The 11,907-nt window shown below is 42.4% G+C and overlaps 1 protein-coding gene across 3 annotated transcripts in view; it reads right to left on the reverse strand.

Annotated features, from left to right (window-relative positions):
- The window catches only part of ATP2C1 (ATPase secretory pathway Ca2+ transporting 1), an 80,715-nt gene extending 70,840 nt beyond the window's left edge, over positions 1–9,875 (reverse strand). For 2 of the 3 annotated variants that reach the window (XM_084619390.1, XM_084619388.1), the window contains exons 1-2: positions 9,461–9,617; positions 8,771–8,917 (exon numbers count right to left, since the gene is read on the reverse strand). In XM_084619390.1, the coding sequence (XP_084475516.1) occupies positions 8,771–8,776 (6 nt within the window). In that variant the 5' untranslated portion in view covers positions 8,777–8,917; positions 9,461–9,617. Of the gene's footprint in view, positions 1–8,770; positions 8,918–9,460; positions 9,618–9,804 lie in introns of those variants that run through there. The other variant, XM_084619389.1, reaches the window with a different exon arrangement.
- Between the last annotated feature and the right edge of the window lie 2,032 nt (positions 9,876–11,907).

An 11,907-nucleotide genomic window follows, 5' to 3' on the forward strand; every position in this document is an offset into this window, starting at 1 on the left:
TTAAAACATTCTTCACAACTCAGGTAGATGTAGGTTTCATTTTTAGAAGGTAGACAATATACATTTTTAAGTGATTTATTTTGAAAAAACTTTTCAGATTAGTTTTACAGTTATATCAGAAAATGAATGATTGGTTATTTCATTTACCAAAGCTAACTGAAGCAGATATTTATGAAGTCATTGGGAAGTGAACTATCTCCAATTCAACAGGTTACCATTAATATTTGGAGGATTTTCTTGCCATGCTGTATCAGGAGGAGAACCTCACCAGACAAACATTTACATTGTTTTTAGTTAACTAAAACAACAACAACGTTATGTATTCTGGATTTTTTCCTTCAACAGCAAAGAATATTTTAACAAAACAAGTATATGAATTTTTGAATTTAGTTAAACATTCAAGTTTTTTTAAAATCAGGTTTGTTTTTGTTAAAATTGTTTTCAACTAAAATAGTTAATGAAATAGTTTTTAAAAACAAAAAAAATGAAATAGACTAGGTCAGCCAGGTCAACATGAGAAACTTAAAATATTGGCTTCTGCCACTAACTCAGTTGTCTTCACCTTCGTTTTCCTGTTTGTTCATAATCTGGAAAAGAGAAAACAAGTTTGCCTGCTTTTTCAGGTCCCAAACGATTTCTCAATTTGGAATGAATTAGTCGAAAGAAAGAATATTTTCTTCCTACACCAGCAGAAGCAGCTACTGCTGTTAAAAGTGAGATCATCACTTCAACCGTCTCTGAATCCAAGTGCTTAAGTGACTTCCACCAGTTCACTGGGGTGACTTTCTTTCAAGCATCATCAGCAAACATATTTCTTGAATGGCTCACCCTTAGCTCTGAAGATTATTATAGTTGGCATTATGGAGGGATGATGGCTGGATGTCCATATCAGAGCCAACTCTTCTTCAGCAGTTAAGGTTTGACCCTGGTACTCAGTATTGAGAATATTTGCAAGAAAATGAGCTAGGGATAGTGCTTCTCCCATTTGTTTTTTTTAATGCTTGTAATTTAACTCTGTCATGCATATTTCTCTAAGATCCTCACTCAGCTGTTTTACTGCTGACATTGTTGAAATTTGGAAGGAACTATTTCCCCGCATTTTGTTCAAGGCTATAGGAATAGGCTTCAGGCTACTCAGCGTGTGTTCAACATTTTTCTTAAGCCCAATGTTGAGAACTTTGGCTGTGACAGTGCCATCTATTTTCTCACGATTTTGTTCACAGATTAGGCCAGTTCTTGATATAGTGCTCAAAACAGTCCACTATTGAGGTCCATTGCATGTCTTGTGGAAGAGTTAGCTTGATTCCTCACACTTTTTTCAGAGCAGCTACTGCAAAGTTATGGGGGGGGGGGGGCGGCGACCACCACACAGCTGGGCTCTGGGGAGGGACAGGGTATGGTTATCTGGGCATGGGGGGGGGGAGGGGGGCTCGCAGCTGAGCTCTGGGCAGGGATGGAAGGGGGCAGAGGAACAGGAACTGGGTTATCATAGGGTGGTTCTTTAACTCTCTACTCCCAGGGGAATTTGTGTGTGTCTGTATAGTCAGACGTACTTGATGACAGGTATTTTGAAATAAAATTACCAAAATAATTGAAAATGGCATGATTGTGTCTTTTGACAAAACATTTGCAGAATTTTAAAATATTGTGCATACAATTTAACTTTTTGGTGCAGAATGCCCCCAGGAGTACTACTTTCTCCTGCCTCATCAACAATTGTTTAAGTTACAGACCCTTCAAATAGGTTTTAACAGACAACCTAGTAACAGGATCACACTGGCATACTTTCATGAAAGTTTGACTCAAAAGCAGATTCAGTCTCAAAACTATTTCTATGCCACAGTAGATAAATGAAGTTTTTTTGGCACTGGAGGGAAAGGGAAAGTATTTGAAGTAGTGTAGTATAAGCTATACTACTACAGCAGCACCAGACAGACAAGAGACACTGGTTGCTGGATCTGGCAAACAAGTCTGCCTGATTAGCACGGTAGAAAGGCAGTGCTAGGATAAATAGAATAACTAGTAACACGACCAGCTTGGAGAATGACAGTATTTAGAACAAAGATGTGGGTACTGAAGCTTGCTTGGAGGCAGGTTTATGAAAGAAATTCCCCTTTCTGTCCCCCACTCCCCAAAAGAAACCCAAGTCGCCTTGAGGCTTGTTTTTGTTTTAAAATACCCCACTGAAGTATTTGTATGAACATATGAAAGCTTTGGAAACCAGAAATACTGGTTTTAATTTAATTCTAGAAGTTAAAAGGGAAGTGATGAGAATAGTTTTCTAATAGAGGGGATAACACCACTGAAAGTATTAAATTGCCTACAAGCCCAAAGGAAAAGGGTGGAGCTGTAATGATAAAGTCCCTGTTCCAGACATTCCAACAACTCCCCTTCATCACGTTAATCCGGGAGGTTTTTTGCATCTCACGTTCAAGATTAAACAACTGAAAAAGCTAAGACTTGATAGGAAAGGTGCAGTCTTTTTTCAAAAGGACAAAGTCACTTTGAATGTAGCATAAGACGAGCAACAAAAATAAAATGAGCAACTTCATCCTGAATATACTTTTCCAGAAAGATGTAAACTTCCAGGTCCACCACTAGATGCTGCAAATGAAGGAAATGTTAAAAATGTAGAGCATCAATACTGATGTTACTCTAAGGTGGTTGGTCAAATATGAAACATGACTAGATAATAGCTACAAAATAATTCAGAAAGTGACCAGAACTTAAGAGAATTGGGTTCTATTCCCAGCTCTGCCACTGGCCTAGTGTGTGACCCGGGGCAAATCATTTCACCTGAGTTTTGCCATCTGCACAATGGGGATAACTATACTTACCTCCTTTGTAAAGTGAAATCTACTGGTGAAAAGCATTTATACAGTATCACTTGTCAATGTGATTGATCCCCAATACAAAGATTACAGTTTGAGCTCAAAAACAGGATGAAGAGGTGTAACTGAACAATAACCCTGGGTTCCTTTCTGCTTTCCTAGCATTTAGTTGTATATCCAGATTTCTACACCAGGCTTATGTCTGCCAAGAAAAGATGTCACAATTTCTTGCAAAGTGGTGAAAAATTGTGGGAATAAAGTCAAAGACTACAGAGATTAATCAGAATGGTTAGTTTTACAGAAACCTGCATTCCTTTCTCTCTAGTTTAGCAAAAATTCAGAGTGTTAACACATTCAGATTAGTTTGATCAAAATCCTGTAACAAGATAGATTTGGGGGGGGGGGAATTAAGTTGGTAAAAGTGCATCTGTATCTAAGGGCAGGTACAAGAAAGTGGTTAAGCCTAACTAGTTCATAGGCAGAGAGCTAAACTTGAGTTGTTCTACATACAGAATTGCAAGCTTTTTATTTTGAACAGCATATGATTAAGGAATAAGTATTTGCTTATTAAGTTAATTTTGTATTATGTTCTGTGTTCCATGATTATTATTTTTGAGTGTCTCATCTCCCTGACTGGGGGGAGGGGATTGAGCTGGGTAAAAACTGTCTGAGATGAGCATCCCTTAGCCTCCAACCAACCAGGAAACATCTGGGGCTTCTTCTCAAGCCTCAGCTTAAACATTCCTAGTTTGTCAACCTCAATAGAAGAGAGGGAGGCACAAGCAAGGTCCTGGGACAACATTGGTGGGAATCCCAGCTTCTGGGAATACTGGTTTTCTCATTCACTTTGACCCCATTAGGGAATTATAAATGGGGAAATGTATTTAATGTTGTCTTCCTAGAAGCATACTTGTATGTTAATACATCACTGCTTACCAAAACTCAGTTTTCAGAGGCTAATGTCAATTAGTAGAACAATGTTTTTGCTTTCAAGGTGAACCATTCAAACTTATTGCTCTGACTAATAAAACCCACTTTCAAGACCCAAAGTAGTGGTGTTTCAGAGCAAGATCTTATTAAACAAATTTAATATCCTTTTTCAAAAATGTAAAACTAAGGTTTTAGTTCTAACTGCAATCTTTACTGACATTTCTCTCCTTGAAAAATTAAGTGCTACTTCAGATGGGATAACTAGTAGAGCTACTAAAATGAAAGCTCCTAGCATCTAGCTGTAAAAAGTGTTGACCAGGATAGAGAAGGAAGACAAGAGCTCAAAACAGCAAAAGGAATAGAGTGGGGGGACAGAGAACAGCAGATGTGCAAACAAGAAAATATATGCTTATTAACAGAACCATTTAAACCTCTGGAAGAGCTAATTCAAAGACTGAAAAATGAAAGGAAGAACAGGACAATAAAACGTTGAAAATTTGTGTATGTCTCTGTCATAAATATAAAGGGAAGGGTAAACCCCTTTAAAATCCATCCTGGCCAGAGGAAAAATCCTCTCACCTGTAAAGGGTTAAGAAGCTAAAAGTAACCTCGCTGGCACCTGACCAAAATGACCAATGAGGAGACAAGATACTTTCAAAAGCTGGGAGGAGGGAAAGAAACAAGGGGTCTGTGTGTCTGTTGGTATGCTGCTTTTGTCGGGGATAGAACAGGAATGGAGTCTTAGAACTTTTAGTAAGTAATCTAGCTAGGTATGCGTTAGATTATGATTTCTTTAAATGGCTGAGAAAAGAATTGTGCTGAATAGAATGACTATTTCTATCTGTGTGTCTTTTTTGTAACTTAAGGTTTTGCCTAGAGGGATTCTCTATGTTTTGAATCTAATTACCCTGTAAGGTATCTACCATCCTGATTTTACAGAGGTGATTTCTTTACTCCTATTTACTTCTATTTTTATTAAAAGTCTTCTTGTAAGAAAACTGAATGCTTTTTCATTGTTCTCAGATCCAAGGGTTTGGGTCTGTGGTCACCTATGCAAATTGGTGAGGATTTTTTACCAAACCTTGTCCAGGAAGTGGGGTGCAAGGGTTGGGAGGATTTTGGGGGGAAAGATGTGTCCAAACCACGTTTCCCAGTAAACCCAGTTAGAGAGTTTGGTGGTGGCAGTGGTTATTCCAAGGACAAAGGATAAAATTAATTTGTACCTTGGGGAAGTTTTAACCTAAGCTGGTAAAAGTAAGCTTAGAAGGTTTTCATGCAGGTCCCCACATCTGTACCCTAGAGTTCAGAGTGGGGGAGGAACCTTGACAGTCATTTTCATAAATACCATTGCTTCCTCAATTACTTCAATCCCTGAACACTCCCTCATTCACATTTCACAACATAGCTATTAAGAAGGGACCTGCATTTACAAAGAATTACGGTTTAATTTAAAAAAATGATATTATAAAATATCACTTAGAAGGAAGTGTACATATATTTCTGGAACAGACTTCCAGTTCTCTCAGGTATGTCACTCCTTTCCCTTGCCTGCACCTCAGTTTCTCTCACTAACCCTAAGGCAGATGAGATAGGTGTAGCATCATTCATACTATACCACCACCACCACCTACTTCTTATATAGCACTTATCCATTAAGAGATTTCATATAGGGTGACCAGACAGCAAGTGTGAAAAATCGGGACAGGGAGTGGAGGTAATAGGCACCTATATAAGACAAAGCCCTAAATATCGAAACTGTCCCTATAACATTGGGACATCTGGTCACCCTAATTTCAAAGCACTACACAATCTTTTAATGTATCTGTCCTCACAAAGAAAGACTATATTGTATTAGTCACAGGTTCAGTACCTGAATTGCTTAGAAGATATTTGGCATTTCTTAAATTAATTTAGAAAATAAATTAGAGCTGATAGCAGACAGAAAGCATGTATTAATACTGCAAGTGTTCGCTATCTAAATTTAACAGAGTTGAAACTGTTCATCTTTTAAGATGTCTCCTTTTTTCTGTAAAAAGAAAAAGGAGCTACAGCTCACGAAAGCTTATGCTCTAATAAATTTGTTAGTCTCTAAGGTGCCACAAGTACTCCTTTTCTTTTTACGGATACAGACTAATATGGCTGCTACTCTGAAAACCTGTCCTTTTTTCCAGAAGTTAAAGCTACATTTTAAAAAGTGGAAGTATCATTAAGCTTACACGTTTTACTAATTTATTCCTATAGATATTTTCCTCACTGTGAATTGACTAAGAAATCCCCTTCTCGTGCAACTGATATTCAGAAGAGTTGAACTAGATTATTACCCTGTAGAGGACTAGAGTTATAAAAATTATAAGCCTTATTTTTGTTATCTATTTCTAGCATAGAAGATTCAGGCTGGATGAACACTTACCTGCATTCAACTGATAACATGTTATTTTCATCTCTTTTACACTCAGTCTCTAATAGTCTCATTTTTAAAATAAATTACATATTTCTTTACAATAACAATGTTTGAAATGCAGATTACTGAAGAAAAATCAATGCAACAAGCTAACTAGGGTTGCAAATGGGTAGTCTATGTCCTACTATGACGTGTTCTCTCTAGTACACGCCCTACTGTTCCACATTAATGCTCTTCAATTAGAGTACAGTACTCCCTTAGAAGACAATTAAAATGTTAAATTCCATACAAGAAACTCATTAACAATATCAGAGTGGCAAAGTAGAACTCTCAGTTTTCAAAGTAATGAACAAAAAGATAATTTTTTTTAAAACTTTGTACAGGCTAAAACCAACAAGTGGCTCCAGTGCCACTGCAAATTTCTGTGGTTCTACAATCACTATCTTGTTTTTAAAATAATTTCTCCCATTGCTGCCTGAAAGACCTACACAATCAAGAGAAATTAACTACACATAATTCAGACACAAAATGAGGAAGAAAAACAGCACTCAGGTCAATTTAGAGTCTAAAAAAAATGTCTATCTTAACAGTCTCATGAACCCATTCCACTGTGAGTAGAATTCATCTTGATTTTGGAGTTACTTCTATTTAAAAAGGAGTACTTGTGGCACCTTAGAGACTAACCAATTTATTTGAGCATGAGCTTTCGTGAGCTACAGCTCACTTCATCGGATGCATGCCGTGGAAACTGTAGCAGACTTTATATATACACAGAGAATATGAAAAAATACCTCCTCCCACCCCACTGTCCAGCTATTACCAGTAATAAGTACCGGTAATAGCTGGACAGTGGGGTGGGAGGAGGTATTTTTTCATATTCTCTGTGTATATATAAAGTCTGCTACAGTTTCCACGGCATGCATCCGATGAAGTGAGCTGTAGCTCACGAAAGCTCATGCTCAAATAAATTGGTTAGTCTCTAAGGTGCCACAAGTACTCCTTTTCTTTTTGCGAATACAGACTAACACGGCTGTTACTCTGAAACCTTCTATTTAAAACTAAGCAATTAGTGCTTTCTCTAGAATCAGAACCTGTAGAAGTCAGAAGAAAAAAAAAAATCTAAATTCAGCTGAAGGAAACTTCAAAGCCACAAACATACCTATCCAAAATCTGCAGAGGATCTAGATGTCACTGACAAGTTTCAACAGACTGACTTTGTCATCAACTATAACAGGGATTCTCAGCCCAGGGTGAGGGGGAAGTATCTGTTTCTGGGATCACAACCATGCTGCTCTAGGGCAATGGCTTTCAAACTGTGGGTCATGACCCAGTACTGGGTCACAGCGGCTCTGGTCAGCACTGCTGACCAGGTCGCTAAAAGTCCTATTGCCTGCTTGCGTGCCTCTGCCTAGGAGCTGGACCTGCTGCTGGATGCTTTGAGGCACAGCACGGTCCACGGTTCCAGGACAGGCAGGAAGCCTGCCTCTGTACCCCAGCTGCACCACTGAGCCTCCCCTTCAAACCCAGAGCCCCACTCTTGCACCCCAAACCCCTCATCCCCACCCCAGAGCCTGCACCTCCAGCCCAGAGCCCTGACCTCCTCCTGAACCCCAAACTCAAGCCCCATCCCACAGCCTGAACCCCTCACCCAAACCACTCATCCCCAGCTCTGTTGGGTCATGGGCACCCACAATTTTTTTCAACTGGGTCGCTAGAAAAAAAGTTTGAAAACCACTGCTTTAGGGATTCTAGGATTGGCTTGCTATGTGCATGGGGGGTTCAAACTATAGGAAAGGCTTGGGTGGGGTCATCACTGGACTATGGCATCTGTGAACTATTAGTAGTTCTATTACTGGAACACCTAGATATCCTACCTAAAAGGAAGTGGCATGGCAACAAAGCAGCCTGTTTTTAGATCGACACATTATATCTTTATGTATGACGTTTCAAGAGGTACTATGAACATGAGATTCCTCAGTGCTGCATTTTTATAACCATCAGAACACCATAACATCTGTTACTCAATTAGGAAAAAACAGAGCTGAAAGACTACCATAATGACTTATTCACAGTACGGAGTTAAAACAGGTTTCCTCTACATAAAACAGAACTACAATTACACAATTTAAAGAAAATAAAAGAGTATTTCCAATATTAATTCTCTAAGAAGCAGGTGATCCAAATAACCACCAACAAAAGAATTCACTAGTTTTAGGATACATATTTAATTCATTATTTTCAAAGCAACTAAGGTGCATTTTCCAATGTCAATAAGACCACAAAGATCTACTTACCGTTAAGACATTCTGGAGGAGAATTTATTTCACTATATTTTGCAGAGGATGACAAAAACAAAATAAAAACTTCACCACAAGTATGTTCAACAGATGTTGCCACAAAGATAATAGCTTTATAATGCATAAGGTATGATTGCAGAGTAAGACCCAGGAACTCATAAAACCCTCAGATACTAGATGAACATGTCAAAGCAGCAGTGTAAACCTAGAGTGGTGTACAAACAGCTGTACGACCTACCACCATCAAATCACGCGCAACCCCCCTCCCCTCTGGGCTCCAATGAAGTCAGTGACTCTGATGAGAGCTTTACCTTCATTTTCCATCCAAACTGCACTTGGGTTGTTAGTTACAAAGACTTTAGCAACAGCAGCCCTGGAGCTGACACAGAGGAGAAGGGGGAGCCGCCCCAGATCCCAGGCAGTTACACAGCTCCCATTGCCCCCACCTGCAGCAACATCTGCAAGAGAAATGGGCGCTAGCAAAAGTAAAAGCAGATCTCCGGGTCCCTTCGCTCTCTTAGACGCACATACACCCCCCCCCCCCGCCCCGCACCGAGACAAACACGCTCACGGGGCGAGCTGGCTGGCAGCTGCCACGGGAGGATTAGTTACCCAGCAGCCACACCGAACAGGGAGACTCAGCAACGAAGCCAGCACAGATGCCGCCCGAGGAAAGAGCGCAGGGCGCGTTTCCTACACCAGCTCCCGGCAGCCCCATAGCCGCCGCCCCCCGACAACACGATATCCCTCACCCCCCCCGTGCCCAGCCACCGAGAACCGCTCCCCTACGCCGGGAGGCAGCTTGAAGAGCCTCGGACCCGGTGACCACCCTCGTTCCCTGCCCCTAGGGAGGGCCTCTGTCCCCACCGCCCCCGCAGCTCCCCCGATACACCGCCTGCCGCCGCCGCCGCCCCCCCCAGTCTCTCCGCACAGCGCCTCATTGCCCCCCCTCCTCCCTCCGACTTCTCCCCCGCTTGGCGTCCCCGGCCTCCCCCGCTCACCCGAGACGCCTGTGGCGCAGGCGGCGGCGGTTCCTCCGCCCCCCAGCACGTCTCACTGCTCGGGCTCCGCGCGGCGGCGGCACGGACGCATCCCCGCTCCCCGAGCGCTCGATCCACTTCCGCTACCCGTGGGGCCGGGAACGGAAGGGCCACTCGGGAAGAGGGAGTTGTCGATGCGCAGGCGCCTCAGAGCTTCCTCCTCTCCTCTCTCCCCTCCCCCCCCCCCCCCCAGACGCGCGGCCCAAGGTCGGGAGCGAGCGCGCGCGCGCTCGCGCCCGCGCCTCTGCCACTCCCAGTCTCAGGAGCAGCGACTTCCCCCCCGCACGGACCCCCGCCGCAGCCACCTGTTCGGGAGCGCCCGCGTGCCCCGCCAGCACCTCAGCGAGACCCAGGGAACCCGTCTGCTGCGCGCTCCAGCCCCGCCCCCCTGAACTCCCCCAGCCCGCTCACAGGTCACCGACCCCCCCCCCCGCGCGCCTGCCCCCTAGCGGCTACGTACCCCCCCCTCCACTGAGTGAGCGTTCCCGTCAAGCGTGCCCCATAGACTCTCACACACACACACCCACCCCATGGCACTGAGCATCTCCCTGCTCTAGTGCCCACCCCTCTCCCTACACACCTCGGTGTCCCCACCCCAGCTGATTGCACATCCCCACCCACCATGAGCCACATTGCACACTGCCCGTAGACACCCACTCCTGAGTAAGCCCCCACTTCTGCATGCTCCACCACCTCCCCTTTCCTTCTTCCTGCTCTTGCTAAAATCCTTTTACCTAAGAAACCTGTCTTTCACAGTAGCCTGCCCCTGGAGGCAGGGGCATCACAGCATCCTAAGACCAGGCCAGATTCCAAGGGCCTGATCGACCCTTAGCTCTCTTTGCTACTGTATTTTGATATCAGAGATGCTGGTTCTTGAAACTGGCATTAGCGCATTCATGTGACGGTAGATAAGGAAGTTGAGAGATGGATGGTGCCCACCTCATTCATTAGTATTACAGTCACATCAAGAGGCTCCAGCTGAGATTAAACTTTTATATTAGTCACTGTACAAATATAGTGTGACAGTCTCTGTCCCAAATATATTACAATCTATTAATATCTAGCTCTTTTGAGACCTGTTGATTAAAAGTACTACATAACATTTTACACAGAAGGTAAGCATCATTAACCTCATTTTACAGAGGCACAGATTAAGTGACCTTTGGCAAGGTGTGTAATTTGGTGAACATACCTTCTTTACCATGCTGCACTGGACTGCTTCTCAGAGACTGGCATCAGATAAACCCCTTTTCCTGTACCCTATTAATACACCTGACTGACATTGGTTATTTGGTCTTGAGTATATTTCATAACAATCCAAAGCATAGTCAAGCAATTGACTATGCAATGTATCAACAAACCCAAATATTTAAATCCCAGCCCAGGGCCTCCACAAATCAAAATCATTCCTCCCTGTGACTCAATCCCAACTAATTCTCCTCTGCTACTTTTATGGTGTTCACTAAGTGTCAGTCACACCTTTTATGAAGGCCAATATCACACACTGAATTGATGTTTTAGAACAGGGGTTCTAAAACTGGGGGTGAGGACCCCCCGGGGGGGTCACAAGGTTATTATATGGGAGTCACAAGCTGTCAACCTCCACCCCAAACCTGCTTTGCCTCCAGCATTTATAATGATGTTAAATATATTTTAAAAGTGCTTTTAATTTATAAGGGAGGGTCGTGCTCAGAGGCTTGCTATATGAAAGGGGTCACCGGTACAAAAGTTTGAGAACCACTGCTTTAGAGTATCATATACTAATCTAAGAAGGCTAGCTAGCATATGCTCCCAGCCACCAGAAAGAGGAATATTTGAGTACATTAAAAACTAGACATTTTAAACCAGAGTTTAACTACAGGATATCTTTATTTCCTTTGAGTGAAAATATAACTCCCAACCCTTCCTATTAATAAGAGGTTATATACACCCCAACAACATGGAGGGCATCCTTTGGGATGCCAATGAAAGCGTTGAGCATCCAGGGTAGATCTTTTAAACAGGATTGTTCCTTTGGAGATAATGTATTGAGTACATGATGTGTTTTGTCATTCAAGGTCAAAGTGTGATCTAGGCATGCTAATGCAGGCCTGACACCTGGTTTTTAAAGAAATATAAAGGATGGTCATACAAGGAATCTCATTGACGGCTTGTCAAACAAAGCTGAAGTGACAGGCTAATCAGTCTTCAGCAAGAGAACAGGGAACCAAAAATCAATCTGTCAGTTCATAAGTGGTGTTTACAGCAACCAAATTACAAAGGTTAAAATTAAGTCTCATAACTCATTAGCATGGCTTTCTGAAGGCCTCAGCTAGGCAAGATCAGATTTAAATGCTTGTCTCTTTTTAATACTTGAATTTGTTTATACGCAGATATATTTGCATCTGGCTGTTTACAGTGGGGGAGGG

The sequence above is a fragment of the Lepidochelys olivacea genome, assembly GCF_965140295.1.
Source record: "Lepidochelys olivacea isolate rLepOli2 genome assembly, chromosome: 2".
Taxonomy (NCBI): Eukaryota; Metazoa; Chordata; order Testudines; family Cheloniidae; genus Lepidochelys; species Lepidochelys olivacea.